We start from the raw sequence: 27,500 nt of genomic DNA, 5'->3' as shown, positions 1-27,500 counted from the left end.
CACCTGTGCCTCCAGCTGCTGCTGTAAGTGCAGGACCTGAACCTCCAGCGCCGCCCTGCTGTCCTGTAGAGCCTTCAGATGCACCAGAGGGCCTGCGCACTGCTCACACACACACACACACACACACAAACATACACATACACACACACACACACACACAAACATACACATACACACAAACACACACACACACACACACACACACACACACACACACACATAAAACCACACAAACAGCCATCAAAGTCACATACACACACTGACATACATCATACACACATATACACACACACACACACACCTCCTCCAGCGTGCTGCGCTTCATCATGTCCGCCTGCTCCATCAGCAGCTCCACCCGCTGCCTGATCACAGCCTCGCCCTCACTGGACCTGAAGGAGAGCAGCGCCAGCATGACTGTAATGATCAGCTGTGATTGGACAGTAACACACCTCAGACTGTCACCATCGACCAATCAGAGTCAAGTATTGCAGAGAGCTGCTGATCTGGGGTCAGTCTTACCCGACCCTGAGGAGGCGGATCAGCAGTTCAGCAGAGTCCTCCAGCTGACCTGAGACCTGTCCCTGCAGGAGATCTGGAGGGGCCTGCAGACACACACACACACACACACACACACGATCAGTGCGCTTCACACTCATTCACACTGACTGTGACTGCTGCTCTACCTGAGTGTCTCTGGCAGGGTCAGACTGCTCCTCCTCCTTGACCTCTGACATCAGTGGTGCGGTTCTGACCCCTGTGACCTCATCCTTGACCTCTGACCTCAGTGATGCGGTTCTGACCCCTGTGACCTCATTCTTGACCTCTGACCTCAGTGATGCGGTTCTGACCCCTGTGACCTCATCCTTGACCTCTGACCTCAGCGGTGTGGGTTTGACCCCTGTGACCTCGTCCTTAACCTTTGACCTCAGTGATGCGGTTCTGACCCCTGTGACCTCCTCCTTGACCTCTGACCTCAGTGGTGCGGCTCTGACCCCTGTGATCTCCTCAGCTCTGGGCTCCTGGCTCCGGGCCCTGCGCTGGGGCCCTCCGGCTGCTGGTCTGCAGATGATGTGTGAGGGCCGGAAGGGCAGGTTCTCCACCCTCAGGTCCGGGTGTGGGGCCCCGGGCAGCGGGATCTGGGCCCTCTTCACCATCAGTGGAGAGGAGGGGGTGCTAGACCAGCCGGGGCCGCAGGGGTCGTACGGGTGCGGGATCCCCGGGTCCCGCCGCTGGTTCAGGAGTGGCGGGGTCCTGGGCGCCCTCAGAGAGCTGTAAGGGGCCGGGGCACTGGAGGCGCTGCCGCTCATGCTGGACACAGGCTCCGCCCGCCGCGGCTCCGGCAGGAACACATGAGGGTAATCTGGAGCACACGGAGCCCTGGGGCCCTCAGGGGTCAGCAGCAGCACCGGCCCCCCACACACACCCTGCACACACACACGCAGCCCGAAGGAGGAGGAGGAGTCCTGAGCACCGCACGCATCCATCTGCACACACACACACACACACACACACACACACACACACAATAATCCAGTGTTTACAGCAGAAACACAGATGACGACACACACCAAACACAATAACACACTCTTTAAAACAGAAACACAGGAGAAAGTGATGACACACACACACACACACACACACAGTACAGTACACAATAATACAGTGTTTACAGCAGAAACACAGGAGACACTGATAACGACACACACACACACACACACACACACACTGCGCTCAGCTTTTTACACACAGACTGCTTTTGTTTACCACTCTAATAACACACACACCCTAACATGAGCAGAGAACATTTGTGTGTGTGTGTGTGTGTGTGTGTGTGTGTGTGTGTGTGTGTGTGTGTGTGTGTGGTGAAAACTCATTCTCTATTATTATTAATCTTGTTGAGAATGGGCACATCAGCAGAGTCCTCATTAGTCACCTTCTCCTGTTATACCTGTGTTATACTTATGACATTACACACACACACACACACACACACAGGTTTGTGCCGTTCCCTTCCCCAGACTGAACTCATGATGCTTGAGGAGAACTAAAGCCGTCATAGTCAGATTTTAGAACCAATAATAATTAAAGCATAACCTCAGCTGTTCGACACACACACACACACACACACACACACACACACACACACACACACACACACACACACACACACACACACTAGTCTGCAGTATTAATACACCTGTAATGTCTGTGTGTGAGATGATGAACTCTTCTTACCTGCGCTGCTTCAGCTGGTCCCGCGGGTCTGCAGAACACACACACACACACACACACACATTCCTAAACGCAGCTGTGGACACGCCCCCGGGCTCTGATTGGGTCATATGCGGCAAAGCCCCGCCCCATCTTCTCCGCGGACCCGCCCAGCCCAGATGACTTCAGTTCCTCTGCTGTTAACCCCGAGCAGAGCTTCATCACCTGTGGAGATCAGCTCCGTTCAAGACCAGCAGAGGACGAACCGCTCTAAGAGGAGTGTGTGTGTGTGTGTGTGTGTGTGTGTGTGTGTGTGTGTGTGTGTGTGTGTGTGTGTGTGTGTGTGTGTGTGTGTGTGAACACTGTCACTTCAGGAGAAACATCACTTTCCAGATGATCTTATACATACATTATAAGCGCTAGAGGCACACGCGCGCACACACACACACACACACACACACACACACACACACACACACACACACACACACACTCACCCTGTATGTGCTGTTACTGTTCTTTATCCAGAGTCGCTGGTCTACTGCAGTTGTCAGATGTTTACTGCTCAGTGGTGTATCTGCAGCAGCTCAGGTCCTCCAGCATGAATGATCTGTGATGCTGCTTTATTTTTTAGTGTGTTCAGGAGTGTGTGTGTGTGTGTGTGTGTGTGTGTTTGTGTGTGTGTGTGTGTGTAGCTCCCTCTAGCGGCTGAATTTGAGGCAGACAGCAGTGAAGCAGCAGCAGAGGACAGCGCAGGCGCGGAGGTGTCTGATTCCTCTGCTGTTCACTCAGTCTTTATATTGTCCTTTATTTCTCCGCGTTATGGTGTGTTGTTCATGTGGAGCAGTACCTGTGTGTTTACAGAAGAGTGATGATGTGTTTATTGCCCTGATGTTCACTGCGGACCCTCAGCACCCTAACTAGTGTACACTACAGACAGCAGAAACCGCAGACTGCGCGCGCGTCTGTTTAGTGTTCTGGGGTTCTCAAAAAACATACAAACACACACATTTGTGAGTGTATCATATTTATCTTCGTGTGTGTGTGCGTGTGTGTGTGTGTGTGTCTTTATAAGGCCGTTCTTGAATCAGTCCTTTAAAACAGGAGCGGTCACGTGTGCCAGATTCCTGTCCATCCATTGGCTCATGACGTCACGCGCGCTGGCTTTTCTTTTAAAACGAAGGCGGGAATCGCGAGCTTCATCACTCCAGCAGCTGCAGCGAACACACACACAGATCTCCAGAGGGAGAAGAGCTCACACATTTATTCACCAACACACACACAGAGGCGCGATGGTGCGGACTAAAGCTGACGGAGTTCCCGGAACATACAGGAAAGGTAAAGCCGAGCAGAGTGTTCCAGCAGCGGTGTCTTCATGACGGCATGACTGCTGAGGGGGAGAGCTCATCACTGCGGTCTATATATCACCGTACAGGAGGACGCTCCTCATTATTGTGTTGCTGGTGTGTGTGTGTGTGTGTGTATGTATGTGTCGAGGAGGATTATGATGATGATGATGATGAAGAGTAAATGTGTTGATCATTATCATCTCCCGCCTTTTCCCAAACCTCATCAGCTCGCGGATGAATCTCCGATATGAGCTGTTGATCGGGTTAGCGCGGTTGTTAGTCTATGGCGGATGTTCCTTTGTGAGGGTGATTTGCCGCCAGATTGTGCTGCTGCACTGATGGCTGTGGCGCCAAACCCCTCGTCTCCAGATGTTCATCCTCCGACTAAACGGGTGTGTGTTAACGGGTGTTTCGGAGCCTGGTCGCGCTGTTTGTGCAGTTTTAACATTAGTGATGTTTGTTTGTCGGAGTTTATTGGAGAAAAGCAGAAATGGCGCCACTTTCTCCCCCACCCGCGCCTCAGTGCAGCTGTGGAGCACCGGAAGCGGAACTCGCGCTATCCCCCCTCAGTGTTCGTCTGTTCTGCTGTGTTTATCTGTCACTCTGCTGTTTTTAATCATTTGTTGTGTTTTTGTTTTAGCTGTTGCTGCTTCCGCGCCCCGGAAATCACTCGGAGCATCCGGATCCTCGAACGCGCAGAGCGGCAGCGCGCAGTCGGGCACGCCTGGTAAGTGCACGCGCACGGTGCAGCTTCTGTCGTCAGGCTGAGGTACCGCTGTGTGCTGTAGATGAGCTGTGGTTATCCAGCTCTTATAGTCTGCGTGAGTTTATCAGCGCAGTGTTCATGGGGGAGTCATTATTCTCTGCAGGGTCATCCTCTGAGGCTGTTTGAGTGTGCTGGATTCTCACTCCGCTTGTTATTTATACTCTATAGTCTTTGTTGTAGCCGCTCTCCTGTTGACCTGAGGGTTTCCATAGCAACTGCGTATTAATATTACCACGCCCCTATCACCATTAGAATGCCATTAAAGAGTCTTGCACAGATGGCCCCGCCCTCTACTCAATATGCATATTCAGCTGAAAGCTCATTAGCATACTGAAGTAAACGTATCAGAAGCATTGGAGTGTTCAGGTTAGTGTGTGTGTGTAGGTGTTGGTCAGTTATCATGCTCACTCTGTGTGTGTGTGTGTGTGTGTGTCTTCAGCTAAGAGTAAGTATGCGGGGGGGAACCCTGTGTGTCCGCGGCCCACCCCGACCTGGCAGAAGGGCATTGGGGATTTCTTCGGTGGTCCAAGCAGAAAACCAGAGAAGGAGAACCTTCATCCTGAGGGAGAGGAGGATGAGGAGGAGGCCGGCGGCAGTGGTGTCAGCAAAGTGCAGAGGAGGTGTGTGTGTGTGTTCTTCACTGAACTGTGTGTTGAAGTATTAAATGTGGTAGTAAATCACGATCGACCGCTGTTTGTGTGTGTGTGTGTGAGGCTTGGGCGGTATCCAAATTTTGATACTGTCAAACCGCCTCCTTATTTTACCCCGGTATCCGATATTACCGTGTGTAATAAAAAAATTATGACGTAAGGCTCAGACAGCGTCAGCAAACTGTTGGCTTGAGCCTAAACCAGTCAGAAACTGAATACCTTCTATGCGGCAGTAGGCTCGCGGTCACCTGTTTGTCTTGTTTGTTTTCTTCTGTGCGGGACACTCCTCATTCACACGCAGACACACACACACACACACACACACAGAGAGAGAGAAAGCGTGCCAAGCGACGTACAGCACCGCTCTCTCACTCTTACACACACACACACACACACACACGTCTCCCGCGATTTATTCAGAAATGTACTCCCACACTGTAAGAACTCTGGCCGGCTCCCGCGGTACAGCAGTGGGAATGCAGAGAGCTGTAATCGGGCCATAAACATTATACCCGATAGGGCCCGAGCCCGACAGGTACGTTTTGTTTGACAGCTTTATAAAGCCCGAACCCGTTTACAGCCTGACATTATACACATGTGCTCATGCACACAGCTCTAATGCATTTTTTCAATGATGTCATTTATATGTTTTAACATCGTTCATTTATAACAAATGTAGACTATAGGCCACTTGGAAGTTGAAACAAAGAAATAACATAAGTCCTGTGTAACATCGTAACATCTCAACACTCTAAATAGGTCTACGTACATACACTTAGCCTTTAAATTGGCCAACACTGAAAAGAATTCTTGCTTAAAAGTGATGACGGTATTTTGGCAATAATGAAATTAAGATAAAGGCTGTGCAAGATGTGTTTCTCCACTTCTCTTCACGATCTGGCATTAAGGTGAAGCTGAATCATAAAAGAATAATGCCACCATTAGCCTGTATACTCTGACTACATTATGATTATATGCTTTAATATTTATTTATAATTTAAACCCCTTTACTCACTATGATTAGGCTACGTGTGTTTGTGGAGGAACATTATTAAACTTCACCACAGTGTGATCTGAGTCTCTGTGAGCTTGATGAGATCAGCTGTGTGACGTCCTGCTGCATCCTTTACTGCGGTAACCATGGAGACATCATTGACAGCAGGAGTAAACTCGGCTCCTGGAGGACCACAGCCCTGATCACACAGCTGATCCACTGATGATGGTGCTCATGACTCTGGTGAACAGCTCCAATAGTGGATCAGGGTTGGAGCAGAACTGCAGAGCTGTGGTCCTCCAGGAGCGGAGGTTACTCCTGTGCTGGACACTAAAGTGGAGATGAGTCCTCAAGGGGATTAAAGTTCACTCTGATACTAAAGTGTGTGTGTGTGTGTGTGTGTTTCAGGTCCAGGCCGATCATCGAGGATGAAGATGATGATGATGAATGATCTCTCTTTGAGTTTCTTCAGTGTAAATCTTTGTAAATATTTTTAATGGACGCTTCACTGGTTTTGTACAGGAGTTTAATAAACTGTTGAATCTTCTGCATTGTCTGATCTCTGCGTCTGTCTGATCTCTGCGTCTGTCTGATCTCTGCGTCTGTCTGATCTCTGCGTCTGTCTGATCTCTGCATCTGTCTGATCTCTGCATCTGTCTGATCTCTGCATCTGTCTGATCTCTGCATTGTCTGATCTCTGCTGTCCTCCAGTTCGGGTATCTGCAGGATTTTATTGTCTTGAGTTTCAAAAACCAAATGTTAAACCCTTTTAAAGTCTTGAATTGACTGAAGTCTTGTGTTGTAGGTGTTCAATCACTGTAAGCGGGTCTTACTTTTCCTCTGTCCATGTAAAGGGACCCAACTGGGGCAACACCCATCCAGTCACTAACAATATACTTCAATAAAAGTTGAGAGACATGTCTTTCTTTATTATTAATACAGGTTAGTTCTCTTCCTTGCAGGAGCATGTGTTCAAGGTGTTTTGGCCATTAAGAGCATCTTCAGAGTTTAGTCTTGTGCACGTCTGAAGTCTCAGTATGGTCTTAAACTTGACTTGATGGACCTGTACAAACCCTGTTCGGCCCTGTTAGATGATGAGCTGGAGCAGGAGTCACCAGTCTCGGTCCTGGAGGTCCGGTGTCCTGCAGGGTCTTGCTCCATCTTGCCTCAGTACACCTGCCTGGGTGAATGAAGTGTACCTAGTAAGAGCTTGATCAGGTGTGTCTGACTCGTTATTCTGTGTGTTGATCATCATCTGAAGGCCTCGTTTGCTGGATGAGATCCTCCATCTCTGCCTGTCTGGTGTGGATTCTCTATCATTGATCAACACATTAGCTGTGTTCTGCTATTAGCTGTGTTCTGCCCTCTCTTCATTATTAGTGTCAGACCTGCTGCTCAGACTGTTCTAGATGAATGATGAGATCAGTGTGTGCTGTAGGAGTGAACACAGGTAATCTGCAGTTCTCTTCAGTGTGATGTGCTGCTGTCTCCAGCTGTGCCTGTGTGTATCTCAGTGTTCTGCAGCCCACAGTGCTGTGCTGATCTGCGGCTGGTTCTGTAGTGACCATTAGTGTTGTGGGAACTGTGTGTGTGTGTGTGTGTCTGTGTGTTAACATTAATCAGGGTGACCTGCTCCTTCATTAGAGGCCTACAGAGAGTTCCTGCATCTGCTGGAGTAAATAAAGGCAATATACTAATAATCAGCTCCTGCATATGTAAATGAGTCACCAGGGTTATCCTTTCATTGGCTGTTAGCTCCAGACCCGCCCACTCATCCTCCAGCGCCAATCAGAGCGCAGTGTGTCTGATTGACAGCAGCTGCTCGTGTGTGTATAAATGGTCTCCACTGCGCTCCTCAGTCTGTAAAGCAGTTGACTTGAGGAGAGCTGGCGACACGAGCTTTAGCGCTTTTCTGGTTCCTTCCCCCGCTCTGGCTGACCGAGCTGTGCCCGCAGACAGATGGAGGATCATCCGCACACATGAGGAGTCATCGACACACCGGTGTCTCCGTCTGAACTCAGGTCAGTTCACTGTCACTGCGGTGAGTTGCCTGCACACAGGCTGAGTGAGTGTGATGAAGGCTGTTTACTGTGCTCTTCTTTACAGATGATGATCACATCACAGCCCAAACTGCTCCACCGCACTGAGAGATGATGTCCAGTAAACAGCCAATCACACACAGCCCGAACATCGACCCGACATAATCACTATATATATATTTAGAGAAACACTACAGACTATAAAACACTATTCATGAAAATACTTAAATCACAGACACATTTACATTTAGTCATACAGCAGACGCTTTTATCCAAAGCGACTAACAAATGAGGACGAGGAAGCAATTTACACAACTATAAGAGCAACAATGAAGAAGTGCTGTAGGCGAGTTTCAGGTGTGTAAAGTGTAAAAAAACAACACACTAGTCAGTTTATTTAAGTTAGTGGAGTCAGAGAGGGAATTGCATATTAGTAAGGAAAGTGGAGACCAATCCAAATGCTCAACACAGGCGAGCTGCGCTCCAGACCAGTTCAGCCATAGATATATACCCTAGATATCGCATAGGGACCCTGAGCATGCGTCAATAGCGCCGCCACATTGGTACAGTGCTCCCAGGACAAATGTCATTCAACCGCACTAATCAAGACAGTGTTATTACGTGATGATGCGGGAATTTAGCGCTGTCTACGGGTGCAGTAACGAGCAAACAAAGCACAAAGCCAGAACACTTTATAGGTAATATTAAGTTTTTTTTTTTTTTAACGTTTTTGTATGTTCTGAACTTTTGTACCAATCAGTTATTGATGATAACAGTCACTTACTGCATATGAGGCAAAGCAGTTCCAACTCGCACTAAACACTCGGCTTATGCTAGTTTTGATGAATAAAATCAGCAAACAGAAATATGATGCTGCGCTGCCAGAAACTGGTATTATTGTCGGCTAATAGTGAACGAGTCGCTCATAACGGAGATTCATTCACAAACGAATCGCTCTCTCCGTCAGTATGAGCAGTGAAAGCAGGAGAGGAGCTGTGTTTCAGCACATGATTAGATCAGATTTAACAGGGAGGGTGAATAGTACATTTCTGTACACACAAACACAAGCTCTTTGTCAGGAATGCCCGTGCGGTCACTGATCCATCAATGTAGAAAAGTGATGTCAAACTATAATTTTCGTAATTAATTTTTTTAATACTAACATCCAGAAAACTCCCGATCATGGATATGTGTATGTGTGTATATCTCTGGCCACAGTCCTCCACTGCAGCTTGGTCCCGCATTCAGCTCTACCCTGTTCCAAGATGGCGGCTCTATTGACGCATTCCTTCCAATAGACAACAATAGGGTAGGCGACGTCTAATGTAAATATCTATGCTGTTCAGCTGGATGACGTATAATGCCTCCGACAGCGCCTGTAGTCCCGTTTAGCAGCTTGACAGCAGTCGTCTATAACCGATTTAATAAATCAAGAGTCCTGTAACTGATGTGTTTGTCTTATAGTAAAACGTGAAAGTATCTCGAGTGTGTGTTTTCCAAGAACCTTACGTGATTTTACTGATATCCCATTCAGAAAACCCGCTTCTCTCGTCCCAAAGTCAATGGGGCTGCTAAAATGCTAACTCGCTTCCAGGTTTTGCCTATAAATTGACGTCATAGCTCCTACGCCCTATTACGGCGCTGTTTAAGCGATTATTGTGTGTGTGTGTGTGTGTGTGTGTGTGTGTGTGTGTGGTTAGACTATATCAGTGATATTAATATATTTGTTTGAGTATATTATTGCCTCATCATCTCTACCGCAGATGTACCGTCTGTGTTTGTTCTGCAGATGTCGCTGCTGAGCTCTGCGCGCGCACAGCTGCTCCTCCGCCGCTAGAGGCACTGGCGGCGCGTCCTGCACTTCCGCTTCCGGCCGAGCGCTGCTCTTTCTCTTCCGCTCCGGAATCATCATGGTGGGTACCGAGTGTTTGTGTCTGCAGAATCCGTCCTAATCCTCCCGCCGTGCTGCTCAGATCGGCTGCAAACACACTCCCGGTGCAGGAGGAGAGTGTGTGGGGTGTGTGTGCCCGAGTCTGGCGCGGCGGAGGAGTGTGTGTTTGAGTGAATGAGTGAAGAAGAGCGAGCGAGCCGACACAGACACACACACACACACACACATATATACTCGCACACTGGCGATCGGTGTGTTCGATAGTGACAGAGATGATCGATAACTGATCAGACGGAGGAGAGAGAGAGAGTGTGTGTGTGCGAGCTGTAATGGTGTGTGAGATCTATAAGGCTAGTGTGTGTCTGAGATCTGCAGTGTAGGAACGATGAATCTTGCGAGTGTGTGTGTGAGAGATAACTGTAATAATATTAATGATCATGCTAACGTGTGTGTGTGTGTGTGTGTGTCAGGGCCGGGTCAGGACTAAGACGGTGAAGAAGGCTGCGCGGGTCATCATAGAGAAGTACTACACCCGCCTGGGCAACGACTTCCACACCAACAAGAGAGTGTGTGAGGAGATCGCCATCATCCCCAGCAAGAAGCTGCGCAACAAGATCGCTGGGTGAGCACACACACACACACACACACACACACACCCTCTGTCAAACACATGTGTATGTACCCTTTCTCACACACATGAGACCGCAGTAGCAGAGCTGAACACTGATCTCAGGAAAACACACACACACTGATGGGTTTAGTGGTCAAACACACACTGCAGTGTCCCCGAACACGTCTTTGCTTCTCTGTGTGTTAAACAGTGTGCAGCGCTTTAAAAGAGATGAGCGTCTCACACACACACACAAACACACACCTGTGCAGCGCATGTTTTCACTGAACTGGAGTGGAGGTGTGTGTGTGTGTGTGTGTGTGTGTGTGTGGACGAGCCCCTACAGCTGGAGAGCAGAGCTCAGCTCAGAGGGTCCTCCATGTAGATCAGGGGTCACCAATCTTGAGGGCCGGTGGTGTCCTGCACATTTTAGCTCCAACCCAAATCAAACACACCTGAACAGCTGATCACGCTCTCACTAGGTATACTTGAAGCATTCAGGCAGGTGTGTTGAGGCAAGTCGGAGCTAAACCCTGCAGGACAGCGGCCCTCCAGTTGGCCGTTGATGTCTTGACATGATCCAGAATGGTTTGGGTCTTCATTCCTCATGTCAGAGTTGTTCTGGAGCTGTGACCCGCTCATCTCGTATGAACAGGAGCAGATCAGCTCAGTTCTAGTGAAGGTGATGCTGAACAGCACTGAATGCGGATCTCATCACTGCAGTAGCCTGTATACACTGGGGCAGTGCTGACATCTGTAAATATACTGTTATAATTTAGAATAATTAGCAATATTGAAGATTAGATGGTTATTATTTGTTTGTGCATCAGGCTGTCCGCCAGGGTTGTAAGTGGAATGAGCCAGCATTAGTAAGTGGTGTCGGTCATCTGACGAGGTGTTTTCCAGATCCGGTTATCTAGACCGATCTTCCACCAGTGTTCAGCCGGTATTGTGACGTGTGTGTGTGTGTGTGTGTGTGTGTGTGTGTGTGTGTGTGTGTGTGTGTGTGTGTGTGTGTTTACCGGTTGAGGGTAGGACCGGAGTGATATCGTGTGAGGTGGTGTTGATTCGCCTGCGTGTGCTGAAACTCGTGATGTATTGGGGAGCGTGTGTGTGTGTGTGTGTGTGTGTGTGTGTGTGTGTGTGTGTGTGTCCGCTCGTCATGGCTGTAGTGTACCTGCCTGGTTTTCTCTGTGAGCGTGCTGAATCACTCTCCCCTGCCGCTCTATTGGCTCATTTCAGCTGTCAATCACTCGAGGCTTTCCTCTGTCAGGTGACAGGAGCTGTAGTGACCGCAGGAGATGCAAACAGCTGAAGAGTGGAAACCACACGCAAACCCAGCTACAGTTACACATGATGATGATGATGATGATGATGATGAAGATTATGATGATGAGAGCGATCATGCTGAATGTTGAGTCCGGTGTTTTCAGAGAAGGTGCCTGAATCAGGTCGTGCTGCATTAACTGTGTTCATCGCTAATGTCCACTAAACTCTCACACTGTTCACGTCACTGGTAAAGCAGTTCTCCTTCACTGAGTTCAGACTGATCGCCGGCTCATGATGGTGGTGTTGCGCCGGTGGTCATCAGGAGATTCCTGCTCTGCATCCTCATATGTTGTTTCAGCTGTCTCGCCTGCTTTATTCCTCAAACACAGAGAAATGAAGATCCGCTCATAACAACACCGAGCATTTACAACCACACAAACCCAAACCTCAAACAGTGCCGCAGTCAGACTTACTCCTGTGTCGGCTCTTCATTGGGCTGTGTATTATCAGTTTAGTTACTGAAGACTGATCTGCAGCTTCAGCCTGGAACTGAATCATGTTTATCTTTTGTTTTGTAGCAGAAATATTAAAAATAATATATGAACATTTCTCACTGCAATGCTTCATTTGTGTTTGATGCAAACCAGAGATTTAGTCTGTAACAGCAGGACTTCATAGCACAACTCGAGCACATCTCCAGCAGCATGATGATGATGATGATGATGAGAGATGGTGTTCATTGTTGTCATTAATATTCTATAACTATCAGACATTCATTGTGGAATTATTGCGCACATCAGGAAGTCGTCACAGCATCAGTTTCAGGGTTTCTGCATTTTGTTGTTTTCAAAGACTAAACCCAGTTTATAATCGCGCTGCGCTGATCCAGACTCAGTGGAGGAACAAGCGTAACTACTGAACCGTTCATACAACAGGACTGCTGACATGCATGACATTAATTAAAACTATAGGGTAGTAAACTAGTGAAAGGAATTAGATTAAATGTAAGATCTTCTGTATATGCCCTGATACACACATATAGAACACAAGTTTCACATGTACACATGCATACACAAATATATAAATACAACTGATGCAGTCTAGAGTCTAAAACTAAACTAACAGGCTGTTCCCGAAGCGGATGGAGGAGAACGTTTATTAATGTGGGCTTTCACATGCGAACACTCTTTTAAGATACTTACTTTAAGATTTAAGAACACTGCTTTAAGATAGCGGCCCAGCTTTACTCACTGGAGGAAACAGACGTGCTCAATATTCCTCTGCTCGTTTATTTGTTGTGTCGGGATTTGATGCTCTGCAGACGTCTTCACTGATAGCACAATGCTGTTTTGATGCAAAATGAATGAAAATTTGCTGATCAGGGAAATGATTATGCCTATAGGCCACTGTCATGAAGGACATCCACTCACACTACACTGAGTACATCACTGCAGACCCTGAACACATGCAGAGCTGCAGAGTGATGGCGTCCGGCCCGCATCCTCAAGCTGATCATCATCATCATCATCATCATCAATGTTTTAATATTTCAGTGTCCCCACACACACACACACACACACACACACACACACACACACACACACACACACACACACACACACACACACATTGTGTTTGATAGCAGACAGAGATGTGTGTGTGTGTTGTGCATGAGTGTCAGCTGCATACACCACACAGGCTAGCATTTTAACCAACAGCAGGCCTACATATTATAATTGTGTGTGTGTGTGTGTGTGTGCGTGTGTGTGTGTGTGTGCAGGTATGTGACGCACCTGATGAAGCGGATCCAGCGCGGGCCGGTCAGAGGAATCTCCATCAAGCTGCAGGAGGAGGAGCGCGAGCGCAGGGACAACTACGTGCCCGAGGTGTGTGTTTCAGCGTCTGCGCTAGTGTGTGTCGTCTGCAGCCCTGTTTCGAAAGTGACCGTGGTGTGTGTGGTCTCCAGGTCATTGATAAAACAGGAAGAGGAAGTGAAAGTGTTTCCCGTGTGTGCTGGACTCTGTTCCTGACAGACCCTGAATCTTTCACACATGTCTAATGTCTCCTGTTCATTACATCAGTATAGGTGTGTGTGTGTGTGTGTGTGTGTGTGTGTGTGTGTGTGTGTGTGTGTGTGTGTGTGTGTGTGTGTGTGTGTGTGTGTGTGTGTGTGTGTGTGTGTGTGTGTGTGTGTGTGTGGGTGTGTGCACTCTTTCTGAAGGGGTAACACACACACACACACACACACACACACACACACACACACACACACACACACACACACACACACCGCTGTTTTTGTAAAGCGTCTTCAGGAGTGTGTGGGTTTGAGGACGCTCTCAGGTCACACTCACTGTAGTGAACACAGCTCCTCAGTGCCCTTACTAGTGCACACAACTGACTAATGAACGCCAGCCGGGGTTTGAGTTGACTCCAGCACTGTGATGAACTGTAACACCACTATAGCGCTGTATCTTCATCATCCTCATCCTCTGAGCTCTGATCAGTCCTCCAGCTCTCGCTCGCGTCTCAGGAGAAGCCAAACACTGCTGAGATGATGATGATGATGATGATGATGATGAAGAACACGGCAATGAAGGAGTCTGAGGCGCTCTCACAGCTTTAATCTGCGCGTGTGTTCAGTCTTGATGATGATGATGATGATGGACTAAGTGTGTGTTTGTGTTTGTCCACAGGTCTCCGCTCTGGATCAGGAGATCATCGAGGTGGACACCGACACTAAAGAGATGCTCAAGCTTCTGGTGAGAGACTGAACTGATGAATCAATAACTCCAATCATGTATCCATGACTCTGTGAATCGTAGACTCAGTGAATCGTAGACTCAGTGAATCGTAGACTCTGTGAATCGTAGACTCTGTGAATCCTGAATCACCTGTTTCGAAAGTGACCGTGGTGTGTGTGGTCTCCAGGTCATTGATAAAACAGGAAGAGGAAGTGAAAGTGTTTCCCGTGTGTGCTGGACTCTGTTCCTGACAGACCCTGAATCTTTCACACATGTCCATCAGTGTGTGTGTGTTATTGACCGTCAGGTGTGTGTGTGTGTTAACTCTACTGTTGTGTGTCTCCTGCAGGATTTCGGCAGTCTCTCCAATCTGCAGGTCACTCAGCCTCCGGTCGGCATGAACTTCAAGACCCCGCGAGGAGTCTAGCGCTCTAATGTAATATACAACAGCTGTCAATAAACTGAGGAAAACACCAGCGCCGTCTGCTCTTCACTACTGCTCGTGCGTGTGTGTGTGTGTGTGTGTGTGTGTGTGTGTGTGTGTGTGTGTGTGTGTGTGTGTGTGCGCGCGTGTGTTTGTGTGTGTGTTTGTGTGACACAAGGCGTACATATCCTTCTATAATGTGTGTGTCCAGGCGGGCCGCTGTTCAGCCGAGTTGTTCAGCTCTCCTGCAGGAGGTGTGTGTGTGTGTGTGTGTGTGTGTGTGAAGGGAGCGCTGGATGAGCTGCTGTGTGTGTGTGTGTGTGTGTGTGTGTGTGTGAGATCAGGGCTGGACTGAGTTTGGGCTCTCCTGTGTTAGTCGCTGTCTGTTTCTCGGTGTTCTTCAGCAGTCTTGTGTCCTCCTCTAACATCATCATCTGCTGTCCACGTTCAGTCCTGATACTCCAGACCGCATGAGCAGAGGACGCGTGACGGTGCCGGATGTGTTCTCGATATCGAGGACGCACCGATGCAGAATTGAGCACCGAACTCGCTCTGGAAGTCCCAGAAGTCACTGCGGCTGGAGGCGGGAAGCGCAGCATTTCTACAGGCTTATTATAGTTCAGACATGACGGATGATCCTCAGCAGCTTCCCTGAATGAGACGCTGAGATGAACATCAGCATGAGCATCTCCATAAGGCAATGAACACATCAGGGCTGTGTATCTGCTCACACTCCTCATGAAGGTGTGTGTGTGTGTGTGTGCGCGTGTGTGTGTGTGTGTGTGTGTGTGTGTGTGTGTGTGTGTGTGTTGGATGCTGTAATGTTTACAGGAGTGATGGTTTAAGACCGAACGCAGCGTCTCCTTCCTCTCAGGATGCGGTGTCTGTCCTCGTGGTCTCCTGAGTTCAGTCTTCCGGTGTGAGCTGTTGGAGCGGGTCTCCACACGAACACGTGTGTGTTCAGCACAGGAGCAGGGTTACACTGAGTCGGCTCACACATCAGTTCACTGGGATGTCCAGCGTGAGTTCCTGCTGGTGCACGTGTAGATCAGCTATTGGGTGGACTAGACTAACGCCAGCACAGACTCCACACATCTCTCTGAATTGCTCACACTGGATGTAAAGCCGGATGAGGGTCTTAAAGTCCTCAGTAAAACATGTCACCAGTGTCTTTGTGTCTATTGTTCATCGATCCTGATCGAGTTTAATTTGAAATGAAATAGAGTCCCAAAGGCATCTGTCCAGGGCTCTGTTCTTCATACGTGGATTACTCAGTTAGCTGGATTTGGATATTGATGATTTGACGAGATCCAGGATCGTTTCGTTCTTCAAAGCTGATCTGAGAGTTGTTGTTCTGCTAGCTCAAACCTGATCGGCAGCAGCTCAGTTCATATAAACAGGATTAGATCAGCTCAGTTCAAGCAAAGATAATACTGAAAGTATGTTCCCAATGCTGATATTTTCTTACAGTAGCAGTTATACACACTTGAGAAAATACTTTTTTTTAAAAACTTTTAAAGTTATTGTTATTAATAAAATAAAAGGTATGTATTAATAAATCTGCAATCTGCTCTCCGAAATGAAAGTAGAAAGACTGCCACCTGCTGGTGCACAGAGAAAACTTACTGATATGAACTTTTCAGGTTGCTTTAGTACAGTTTGTGTTTGATAATAAACATGCTCAATGTGATTTTTTAAAGCAATAATACAATAATGCAGTCATGAACATGTTTTGACAGTTAATATGCCGGTGGTTTGATGCTTCACAAAAGTTGCAGACGCCTTTACCAATAACAAAATGCTTTTGTAAACCAGTTATTCTTTACAGCGATTATAATAACCGGCTCCTATAACACCACTATCACTACTATAATAAGGAGAATCCGCTCTAACTGTAAAACTGAGTAAACTGCTGTCGACACATGAAAGTGTAAAGCTGCAGCTCACAACAACGTGTAAAGTTACTGCGTGTCAAATTTAACAAACCGATTACTGCTAATTTGATGTAATTTTGCTCACATGGATAATTGAATATTAATCAGATGATGTCATCACGCTGCTGTGCCGTCAGCCAATCGCTGCATTGCTGATCATTAGTTCGAGGATCGATAGATCTGTCCTTCACAACACACGCAGCGATCTCAGATCAGCTCATATTCATCCAGACATTCTAATCCGATTCACGAACTTGTTTGAAAAACCAAATTAGCGAGAGATCAGTTATCAAGAGGAACAGATCCAGGATCTGCCAAATCATCTCAGATCATTTAAGCGAGCTACGAAGAACAGACCCAGAGCTGAATAGAGAAGCAGAGCTGAGGGTGCAGGTGTGCATTATGTTCACTAGTGCACTATCAGCACCTGTTCAAATAAATGCAGTGATCACAGAAATACTGGTGTAGTGTGAGACTAACAGGCCACATTCAGCATGTCTCATTAAATAATCAATAATAATGATCTGCCACTGATTCACTGCTGAACACACACCGGTTCCCTCACCTGCTCAACACCTGGTCTACCCGCTGTCCAGCATCTGATGCAGAGATCTGTCAGTGTAAATCTGTGTAAAGCACGCTCAGATGTGTCCTGCATTTCGCTGATTTCTGCATTTATATTTGTGTTTATTGTTTACAGAATACTGCATTTGATTCATCTTTAATTTGAACATGTCAGACTCATACACTGTATTTTAATGAGTGTTTTCTGGCTTACACACGTATTAATTTAAATCTGAGTAAATCTTTCCGCATGTAAAACATGTGGCAGTGAATACACATGTATAGACTGGAATATTAAACTGTGTGTCTGCTGTCTCCTCGCTGTTTTACAGCAGTGGCCTCTTCTGTTTTCATCTTGCCCGGGGCGCCTCAGCCCTCACCCCGCCACCGGGCACATGCATATTTACTTACCCATTAATTTAATTAATAATATTAAAGACACAGATCAGAGCAAAAGCTAAAGGGCTCATGTGAAGTTAGAATATAATAGTTATCATAATATTGATTAAACACACGCCGGTACCGCGCGCTGTCTGAGGTAAACAAACCCAGAGCGTCAGATCACGTGCCCGCGGACTCGTGACGTCATTGATGCTCCGCGCACGCTTCAGTGAACACACTCTGGCCAGGTGTGAATGACAGGTGATAACGCTGTAGATCAGGTTCATTTGATGCACAGAGCGGCCGCTTCTCCTCATCAGTCCTCAGAGCAGCTCCGGGAGCTCTTCATCTGTCCTGAGTGTCTGTTTATCTGGAAGCGGAGACACAGCGGCCGCCATTACCTGCACAGCCGAGGAGAGACGCAGCAGACCCCCTGCTCACTGCCGCTGGAGGAGCTCTTCAGTAAACACGGCTCAGTCTGACGGTATGATAACCCTGGATATAAATATCAGTACAGTGATCACTGCTCTACAATATATCCTCTTAAATGTCTGAGTAAACAACAACAACAGCTTCCCCCTCTGAGCTCAATATCTCCCTCTATAATCTGCATATGAGAGATTAATAATGTTGAGGAGCAGCGAACAGGAATAACTCAGATGATCATCCTCTGCTGTCTGCCTTCATTTCTAGAGCAGGGTTATTTATTTAGAGCAGCATGTTTAGAGATGTTCACTGCTGAAAAACAACATGTGAATAATAACATCTCCCTCACACACACCTCACACACACCTCACACACACACCTCACACACACCTCAGCAACCGTACAGCAGAACTGTGTGTGGCACAAAACATCGACGTTTCCAACCCGCGGTGCACCGTGAACATCATCATCACCATCATCATCTTCAGTGCAGTGCCCGAGGGGGAGTGGAGGATCCGCACCACACACTGATGCGCACATGCAGAGGTGAAGGGGTGTGTGAGAGTCTTCATCATCATCATCATCATCTTCATAATCTCACACACACTGATCTGAGCTCAGCTGCTTGAGTACTCCAGAATGACCTGCTGTTTGTCCAGTCCTCACACACACACACACACACACAGTGTGGTAATTTACAGTTTTATTAAATCGTCAGCTGTAAAACAGGCGTAACTGTGGGAAGAACAGTCAGCGCTGCGGGAGACCCAGCGGGAGCGCTCGCTGCACACCTTCCTCATCCTCCTCATCATCACTATTATTGCAGAAATGTTCAATAACCTCCTCACGAGTCCTCAGAGCAGCACGGGGCGATGGTGGAGGAGTGACAACCCAATAACACAACCCAAATCAAAATAACCCAAACAGACGGAACACAATCAGCGCATCACGATAGACTGGGTCACGACACCAGAGCGGCGCTCAAATCAGGACAATACTGTACAGCGGTCACCGCCTACTGTTATTGCGCAAACTAAACTAACGCTGTGTGTGTGTGTGTGTGTGTGTGTGTGTGTGCACGCGTCTGCGCTGCTCTCAGAACAGCCGAGAGTCTCTGATCTCTGTACATCCATGAGTTTTCCTGAACCGAAAGCACAGACGCAGCTCCAGAGCGAGAGAGAGCGAGCGAGAGCGTCCCGCTGCAGGAGGAGGAGTGAGGAGCGTCCAAACACACACCTGAAACCCTCAGTGGCGGAGCACAGCAGTGTCCATCCGCCCGCACGTCTGCATCTCTGAACAAACATCTCTGCTGGACCCATGATTCCAGAGGCAGTGTGAGAGAGAGAGTGTGTGTGTGTGTGTGTGTGTGTGTGAGGGAGAGAGGTTTGTAAACAGCTCCATTACAGAACCTGATTGGACAGTGGGCTGGAAAGAGGCGGGGCTTCGTGCAGAGCGACTCAGGTGGGCTTCAAGAAAAATCGCTAGCAGTTTGTTTTTAACACACACACACACACACACACACACTCACACTCATGTGCTTTCAGACACACACTCACAATTAAGCACTTGCACACAGACACACACTCTAATTTACTCACTCACACAGTCATGCACCTGCACAAAAACACACTCAAACTCATGCACTTACAGATGCAAACACACACAGTTGTGCACTTTCACACACACACACACACACACACACACTCCTGTTTTGAGCCTGTGTAATATATTAACTCTGTTGAGTGAGCTGGAGGAAGACTCAGATCTGGAGCCGCTGTTTCTCCAGCACACACGCATGTCTCTGTGTGTGTGTGTGTGTGTGAAGCCCGCCCGCGCCGCTCTGGAGCCTCCCCTCGCTCTGCCTCTGCTGTGTAAAGCTGCAGTTCAGATTGGCCACAGGGGGCGCCGGCGAGCCTCAGACGGCAGTGCTACGAGCTCAGCCAGGGGTGATGGAGGCACTCGGAGGCCGACGCCCGTTTCTCCGGCACCATCTCCAGCATGGGCAGCAGGAAGTGTGTGAAGTGCCCCGCCTCCTCCGCCGCCCAGCCGTACTTCTCCACCAGCACGTCAAACAGGGACCAGGGCTTGAGTTTGGTGATGTGCCGCAGCTCGCCTGCACAGAGACGCAGATTAGGACACGCCCACATATCACAGGACAAACCACATGACACGCCCATATTACACTGGAACACACACTCACATTCCACACCACAGAATACGCCCACATAGCACAGGACACGCCCACATACTGGAGGACACGCCCACATTAGTGTAACATACCCACATTCCATACTACAGGACACACCCACACGTTACAGAACACACCCACATACAACAGGGCACGCCCACATACAGCAGGACACGCCCACATACAGCAGGACACACTGTAAAACCGCCGCCCACATCAGAACGCTGAGCCGGAGATCATAATAAATATATATGCATAACTATATTTAAATATATCTGCATGAACTAATCTGCATAAACTAATTTGCATAAACTAATCTGCATAAGGACAGCTGAGTAGGCCCAGAGCACACACACCGTTACCTTTCTTGGAGAAGAACTCACGGCTGTATTTCCCAGCGGCGACCATCTTGCGGGGGATTTTTCCCAGTAACTCCATAATCAGAGCGATGTGGTCTGACCACCACCACACACACACACACAGACACACACACACACACACACACACACACACAGACACACACACACACACACACACACACACACACACACACACTCATGAGTTAATCATGCAGCGGCGCAGGAGGACGGACACCACACGTCTGCCTTCACACACACACGTGTTATTAGCGTAGACAGATGGAGTTAGCGAACCCAGAGCCTCATACATCTGAGGAGTGAGGCCAAATCCAGGAGGGAGATTTAGGTGAACACCCATTGTAAAGAGTGTGTGTGTGTGTGTGTGTGTGTGTCAGCGCTGGCGTCCGTCTCTCCCTCTGGGCTAACACTACCTCTCCGGTTGAAGAATTCCCGGGAATATTTTCCAGAAAGAGCAAAGTGCCGAGGAATGCAGCCAAGAAGTTCTATGATGTGAGCTATATGATCTACAGGAAGAGGAAGAGGAAGCGTGACAGGAAACACGGAGGAAGAGATCAGAAGAGTTCAGCAAACACACCTGACATGTGAGTGCAGCGCTAATGCTAATGCTAATGCTAATGCTGAGCTTTAGCTTTACCAGCAGCGGCAGTGAGGGACAGCAGAGGCTCACGGTGCCGCGGATCAGAATGGAGCTGCCGTCACATGACGTCTCTCTGAAATGGCTCGACACTCTCGGGATTAGCTGTGCGCTTCTACAGATGACCCATCATGCCTCTGGCCAACCACACTCACATCAGCCCACCCTTCAGGAGGAGCTCGCACCGTCTCTGCCTGCTGAAGGTGCTCTTCACCTCAGCAGAACTCTGCCGGACGGACGGCTGTCAATGTGCTGCGCAAGCTCCATTCTGAATGTCTGATATAATAGCATTAGCGTTAGCATTAGCATCAGTGCTAGTGCTAGCCAATGGTACCTTCATCACGAGAGTAGTCTTCACCGGAGTGCGGCTCAAACAGATAGTCACCGGTGGCGAGCTCGAACGCCTGAGGACAACAGGGAACAAAGGTCACAGCTAATAGATCAGACATCAGAGGTCAAACAGAGGAGATCAGATGAGACAAAGGAGATCAGATCAGACAGAGCAGATCAGACAGAGGAGATCAGATCAGACAGAGCAGATCAGACAGAGGAGATCAGATCAGACAGAGGAGAGCAGACAGAGGAGATCAGATCAGATAGAGGAGAGCAGAGCTCAAACAGAAGAGGTCAGAGATCTGACAAAGGAGATCAGAGATCAGACAGAGGGGATCAGATCAAACAAAGGAGATCAGATCAGACAGAGGAGAGCAGACCGAGGAGATCAGAGCAGACAGAGGAGATCAGAGATCAGACAGAAGAGGTCAGAGATCAAACAGAGGAGATCAGATCAGACAAAGGAGATCAGATCAGACAGAGAAGATCAGATCAGACAGAGGAGGCCTGAGAGCAGACAGAGGGATTAGAGAGCAGAGGACAGACACAGGAGAACAGATCAGACAACAGAGAAGATCAGAGGCCAGACAGGAAAGATAAGACAGCTGAGGTCAGGGATCAGTGAATAGACAGCAGAGGTCAAGCAGCAGAAATCAGAGGTCAGACTGCAGAGATCAGAAAGCAGAGGTCAGAGATCAGACAGCAGAGGTCAGAGATCAGACAGCAGAGGTCAGAGATCAGACAGCAGAGGTCATGGATCAGACAGCAGAGGTCAGGGATCAGACAGCAGAGGTCAGACAGCAGAGATCAGACAGCAGTGGTCAGAGATCAGACTGCAGAGGTCAGAGATCAGACTGCAGAGGTCAGAGATCAGACAGCAGAGGTCAGAGATCAGACAGCAGAGGTCAGGGATCAGACAGCAGAGGTCAGAGATCAGACAGCAGAGGTCAGGGATCAGACAGCAGAGGTCAGGGATCTGACAGCAGAGGTCAGAGATCAGACAGCAGAGATCAGACAGCAGAGGTCAGGGATCAGACAGCAGAGGTCAGGGATCTGACAGCAGAGGTCAGAGATCAGACAGCAGAGGTCAGGGATCAGACAGCAGAGGTCAGGGATCTGACAGCAGAGGTCAGAGATCAGACAGCAGAGGTCAGACAGCAGAGATCAGACAGCAGAGGTCAGAGATCAGACAGCAGAGGTCAGGGATCAGACAGCAGAGGTCAGACAGCAGAGATCAGACAGCAGAGGTAAGGAATCAGACAACAGAGATCAGACAGCAGAGGTCAGGAATCAGACAGCATAGGTCAGACAGCAGAGATCAGAAAGCAGAGGTAAGGAATCAGACAGCAGAGATCAGACAGCAGAGGTCAGGAATCAGACAGCAGAGGTCAGGAATCAGACAGCAGAGGTCAGGAATCAGACAGCAGAGGTCAGAGATCAGACAGCAGAGGTCAGAGATCAGACAGCAGAGTTCAGTGCTCACCATGCAGGCGGTGCTCCAGATGTCTGCAGGTGTGCTGTAGCCGGCGCCGATCAGCACCTCTATGGAGCGGTACTGCCGGGTCTGGATGTCCTCTGTGAAGTGTTTGTGCTGTGAATATAAAGAGCGTTACTCATGCAGCCGAGTGTCAGCTCAGTGTTCAGTGTAGAGGACGCGCCTCAGTGTTCAGCCATCTTACCACCCAGCAGGCGTTGCCCAGGTCTGCGATTTTGACTCTCAGTGCTTCTGCGTTTCGCGGATCCAGAGGATTGACCAGCAGATCAGCGGCCCGGATCCTGGCTGTAGAGGGACACACACTATTACTGTCCACTGTGAGCAGTGTGTGTGTGTGTGTGTGAGTGTGTGTGTGTGTGTGTGAGTGTGTGTGTGAGTCTGACCTTTGGGATTGTCCCCGGTGCTGGACGAGGACACGGTGCGGCTGCGGTCGCTGTGTCTGTCGGGCCCCTGAGCCTGGTCCTGCAGAGTGTGTGTAGGGTCGGGGTCCAGCGGGAGCTCAGGGAAGCGGGGGGTGGTGCCGCGGTGTCGGGCCCCATTGCTGAGGGACGACGTGTCCCCATTGAACAGCTCGTAGGAGGCGTCAGAGGCGTCGCGGTCGGTGGTGCTAATCTCAGACTCCACCAGGGGGCAGAGCAGCGTGGGGGCCGCAGGGGACACACACTCCTGCACACACACACACACATGACCATTGGTCTTAGCGGCGGTGCTCTGCTCCTCTTCCTCCTCTTCCTCCTCCTCATCCTCTTCATCTTCTTCATCATCTTCCTCCTCCTCCTCCTCCTCTTCGTCCTGTGTGTCTCTGGTGTGTTTGGTCTGCTCGTCCTCCTTCACACACTGCCGCGTCTCCTCCTCGGTGCTCTCTGATGGAGCGGCTGCCGTCTCCTCCTCCACTTCCTCTGCTTTTTCCACTTCCTCTGCTTTTTCCTCTTCTTCCTGTCTGCCGTCTCTGCTGCCGTCCAGCTCCTCCGCTCCTCCTGATCGCTCCGGCTCCTGCGGAGTGTCCGTCCGCCCCAGTGGAGTGTGTGTGGGAGTGTGTGCATGTGTAGGTGTGTGTGTAGGAGTCTGCGTAGGAGTCTCTGTAGGAGTGTGTGTAGGTGTGTGTGTGGCAGTGTGCGTGGGTGTGTGTGTGGGAGTGTGTGTGTGTGTGCGAGACTCTTCTCCATCGTCACTGTCCTCTACCTCTGGCTGCTCCGGCTCCGCACCTGACGGAGGAAACATCGTTATTGGAGAAACACACACACACACGCACACACGCACACACACACGCACACACACACACACACACACACGCGTGTTCTACAGCCCTGTCAGCATGTCTGATGTGTGCTCGTGAGTGCTGAATCCGCTCAGGTGGAGCTCTTACAGGTGTGGTTGGTGAGTCTGACGGGCCGCTGCTTCTCCTCCTCCTCCTCGTCTTCCTCTTCCTCCTCGTCTTCTTCGCTGTCCGCTAGTGTGGGTCCGTGTTCTGCGTTGGTTTCTCCGTCCGCCCTCTGCTTCTCCGCCTCGCGCTCCAGAGCCTCGATCTCCAGCATCCGCCTCTCCAGCAGCTCCGCCTGCCGCTTCTGCTTCTTCTTCATCTTCTTCTTTTTATTTTTGGAGATCTTCCCCACCTGCAGGGGGCGCCACACACACACACACACACACACACACACACACACACACACACACACACACACACACACAGCAGTTGGTCACGCACAGCTCGTGTTGAGCACAGCCTCGTCTCCCTCATATCCTCCACTCACCTGTTTGAGTTGCGGAGCCGTGCTGACTGTAAACAAGCACAGGTAAAGTGAGACAGGTGTGTGAGAGATTCATCATGTGCGCACAATCAGACAGACAGGTGTACCTGCGGATCCTGAGGGCGGCGGCGCTCCTGCTTTCTGCCACTCCGTGGCCTCCACCGCCATGCGCCGCACGAACGCGTCGTCCACACACATCAGGATGTTCTCCGGCTTGATGTCTGTGTGGATGATCTTACACTTACTGTGCAGGTAATCCAGGCCCTGCAGCACCTGCGGAACACACACACACACACACACACACACACACAGCAGTGCTCAGACACAGTCATGTGACATTAGCTTTGTGACGTTTCACCACATGAACACTGCAGAGCTACCACCGCAGACAGACGGGGCTGTTCCAGCAGGGGGCGCCGGCGCTGCAGCAGGGATGGGAACAGCAGCTGCTGGTGTTTCTGTGCGGCACGCTGAGCTGACCCAGGCAGAACACACGGGTTCAACAACTCCTTCATACCCCTCCTCAGACATGTTCGGGGTTCCCCCTCAGTGTAGGTGTGTGTGGGTCTGGGTGATCAGCCGTCATGCAGCGCTGTGTGTGAGATCTGTCCTGTTCACAATCAGAGTGTGACGCTGCCCGAGGGGGACGCGGCTTAAAGTGGGTCAGTACAGATGACAGGCCGAGCGTACAGTCACACACTGCTGATTACACCACAGACATCCAGCTGAAGTCTGCAGTGTGTGTTAAACACAGCGGCCCAGCCACACACACACACACACACACACACAGCTGACGCAGGACACGCCTCTCCATCACTGATCAACAAGGCCATTAATGATTGGCTGAACTCAAACCAACAACGGCCAATCAGCGATCTGGAGTCAGGGTCAGATGAAGAGTATGGCTGCGTCTGAAACCGCACACTTCCTCACTGTATAGTACACTACAGTCAGTGTGTGAGCTGAGCAGTGTGTCTGAATTCAGCATTATTATCAGTGTGTGAGACGTTCCCGGAGGGAGACTCTGAAGTGCGCATCACATACACACTGCGCTATCCCATAATGCCCTGCCAGAGGATTCATGAATGGGAGTGAAGCGGGTAGGTCACATGACCATGACAACATGGCGGATGTAGTACGTCTGAGTTCCATGCAAACTGCTCACATCCACACTGTATAGAGCACACTTTACTAGAGTAGCACACTTACATCCAGATGCAGCACCTGCCGAGTAGTGGGCGGAGTCAGACGCAGCCTGTGTGTGTGTGTGTGTGTGTGAGTGTTTACCTGTCTGATGATGCTCTTGACGCAGGGTAACGGCAAGCCCTGATAATTAGACTTGATGATCCACTTCAGCAAATGATGACCGAGAACTTCAAACACCATACACACGTCTGCGAGCAGAGTTAAGGAAACCCACCCTGCGCTACACACACCCCACGCAGGACACGCCACAGCCGCACTCACACCTCCAGGAGACGATCAGGACCGCTGCTCAACGAGGACACGGCAGGTGTCACCGCCTACACCTGTGTGCTTATGAACTGTCTTTAAGCAAACACACACATACACACGCACACACACACACACACAGACACACACCTGGAGAAACACACACACACACACACACACCTGGAGAAACACACACACACACACACACACACAGGATGTGAGGATACGTATCCCGTTCACCCCGGAGATCTTGAAGTCGTCTATGAGTTGAACCACCATGTCTTTATTAGGATCTTCAGGATCAGTCTCACGCACCTGACAGACAGACAGACAGAGGACAGGTGTGTGTAGTCAGAGGTGCAGACAGGTGTGTGTGTGTAGTCAGAGGTGCAGACAGGTGTGTGTGTGTGTAGTCAGAGGTGCAGACAGGTGTGTGTGTGTAGTCAGAGGTGCAGACAGGTGTGTGTGTGTGTGTGTGTGTAGTCAGAGGTGCAGACAGGTGTGTGTGTGTAGTCAGAGGTGCAGACAGGTGTGTGTGTGTGTGTAGTCAGAGGTGCAGACAGGTGTGTGTGTGTAGTCAGAGGTGCAGACAGGTGTGTGTGTGTGTGTAGTCAGAGGTGCAGACAGGTGTGTGTGTGTAGTCAGAGGTGCAGACAGGTGTGTGTGTGTGTAGTCAGAGGTGCAGACAGGTGTGTGTGTGTGTGTAGTCAGAGGTGCAGACAGGTGTGTGTGTGTGTGTAGTCAGAGTGCAGGGGTATGAATGATTCGAGGCTTGGCTGTACAGGTGTGTTTTGAGGTGTTACAGTACACTGAAGTCACGGTTTGAGATGTACCTTAGTTTTAGGATCACAATAACAACAATAATCAGTTATGCGTGTGCGTGTGTTTGTGTGTGTGCGTGCTGCTCCAGAACCCAGCAGCACGAGTGGTCTTTAATGAAGCTAAACGAGCACATGTCACTCCGCTGCTCATCTGTTTGCACTGGCTGCCAGTTGCTGCTCGCATCAAATTCACAGCTCTG

General features: G+C 49.5%; 5 protein-coding genes and 2 non-coding genes across 18 annotated transcripts in view; 5 read left to right on the top strand and 2 right to left on the bottom strand.

Annotated features, from left to right (window-relative positions):
• Positions 1-2,272, bottom strand: part of LOC141380843 (cingulin-like protein 1) — a 7,776-nt gene extending 5,504 nt beyond the window's left edge. The window contains exons 1-5 of the mRNA XM_073942431.1: positions 2,236-2,272; positions 684-1,484; positions 520-602; positions 302-389; positions 1-99 (exon numbers count right to left, since the gene is read on the bottom strand). The exon at positions 1-99 is cut by the window's left edge and continues 3 nt beyond it. Coding sequence (XP_073798532.1) covers positions 1-99; positions 302-389; positions 520-602; positions 684-1,484 — 1,071 coding nt within the window. The 5' untranslated portion in view covers positions 2,236-2,272. The remainder of the gene's footprint in view (positions 100-301; positions 390-519; positions 603-683; positions 1,485-2,235) is intronic.
• A 1,140-nt stretch (positions 2,273-3,412) lies between these two features.
• On the top strand, positions 3,413-6,517 carry pclaf (PCNA clamp associated factor). Its single transcript, XM_073942439.1, has 4 exons — positions 3,413-3,549; positions 4,201-4,287; positions 4,766-4,946; positions 6,379-6,517. The coding sequence occupies exons 1-4, from the start codon at positions 3,504-3,506 to the stop codon at positions 6,419-6,421; spliced, it is 357 nt and encodes a 118-aa protein (XP_073798540.1). The 5' UTR covers positions 3,413-3,503; the 3' UTR covers positions 6,422-6,517.
• A 3,381-nt stretch (positions 6,518-9,898) lies between these two features.
• On the top strand, positions 9,899-14,997 carry zgc:114188. Its single transcript, NM_001013455.1, is given in 5 exon segments — positions 9,899-9,922; positions 10,371-10,522; positions 13,560-13,665; positions 14,476-14,541; positions 14,873-14,997. Coding segments are annotated over 5 exon segments (405 nt in total). The 5' UTR covers positions 9,899-9,919; the 3' UTR covers positions 14,951-14,997.
• On the top strand, positions 13,707-13,831 carry LOC137489406 (small nucleolar RNA SNORA71). Its single transcript, XR_011008832.1, has one exon. It is a non-coding gene; the product is annotated as a small nucleolar RNA SNORA71 (small nucleolar RNA).
• Positions 14,672-14,796, top strand: LOC137489405 (small nucleolar RNA SNORA71). The gene has a single exon (XR_011008831.1). It is a non-coding gene; the product is annotated as a small nucleolar RNA SNORA71 (small nucleolar RNA).
• A 3,019-nt stretch (positions 14,998-18,016) lies between the features above and the next one.
• pus7 (pseudouridine synthase 7) overlaps positions 18,017-27,500 on the top strand; it is a 38,669-nt gene continuing 29,185 nt past the window's right edge. For all 3 annotated transcript variants that reach the window (XM_073941944.1, XM_073941942.1, XM_073941941.1), the window contains exon 1: positions 18,017-18,310. The gene's annotated coding sequence lies outside the window, so the exon portion shown is untranslated. The remainder of the gene's footprint in view (positions 18,311-27,500) is intronic.
• The window catches only part of srpk2 (SRSF protein kinase 2), a 26,424-nt gene continuing 17,864 nt past the window's right edge, over positions 18,941-27,500 (bottom strand). For 6 of the 10 annotated variants that reach the window (XM_021470560.3, XM_021470561.3, XM_009297680.5 and 3 more), the window contains 11 exons: positions 26,707-26,794; positions 26,315-26,421; positions 25,135-25,300; positions 25,031-25,056; positions 24,649-24,895; positions 23,666-24,487; positions 23,467-23,567; positions 23,271-23,378; positions 21,789-21,858; positions 21,231-21,323; positions 18,941-20,365 (listed from right to left, as the gene is read on the bottom strand). In XM_021470560.3, coding sequence (XP_021326235.2) covers positions 20,181-20,365; positions 21,231-21,323; positions 21,789-21,858; positions 23,271-23,378; positions 23,467-23,567; positions 23,666-24,487; positions 24,649-24,895; positions 25,031-25,056; positions 25,135-25,300; positions 26,315-26,421; positions 26,707-26,794 — 2,013 coding nt within the window. In that variant the 3' untranslated portion in view covers positions 18,941-20,180. Of the gene's footprint in view, positions 20,366-20,802; positions 20,896-21,230; positions 21,324-21,788; positions 21,859-23,270; positions 23,379-23,466; positions 23,568-23,665; positions 24,488-24,648; positions 24,896-25,030; positions 25,057-25,134; positions 25,301-26,314; positions 26,422-26,706; positions 26,795-27,500 lie in introns of all 10 variants that reach the window. The other 4 variants (XM_073942433.1, XM_073942437.1, XM_005170649.6 and 1 more) reach the window with 1 other exon arrangement.

The sequence above is a fragment of the Danio rerio genome, chromosome 25 (genome assembly GCF_049306965.1).
Source record: "Danio rerio strain Tuebingen ecotype United States chromosome 25, GRCz12tu, whole genome shotgun sequence".
Lineage (NCBI taxonomy): Eukaryota > Metazoa > Chordata > Actinopteri > Cypriniformes > Danionidae > Danio > Danio rerio.
The sequence above is the reverse complement of the archived record's forward strand: the minus strand, read 5'-3'. Positions and strand labels throughout refer to the sequence as shown.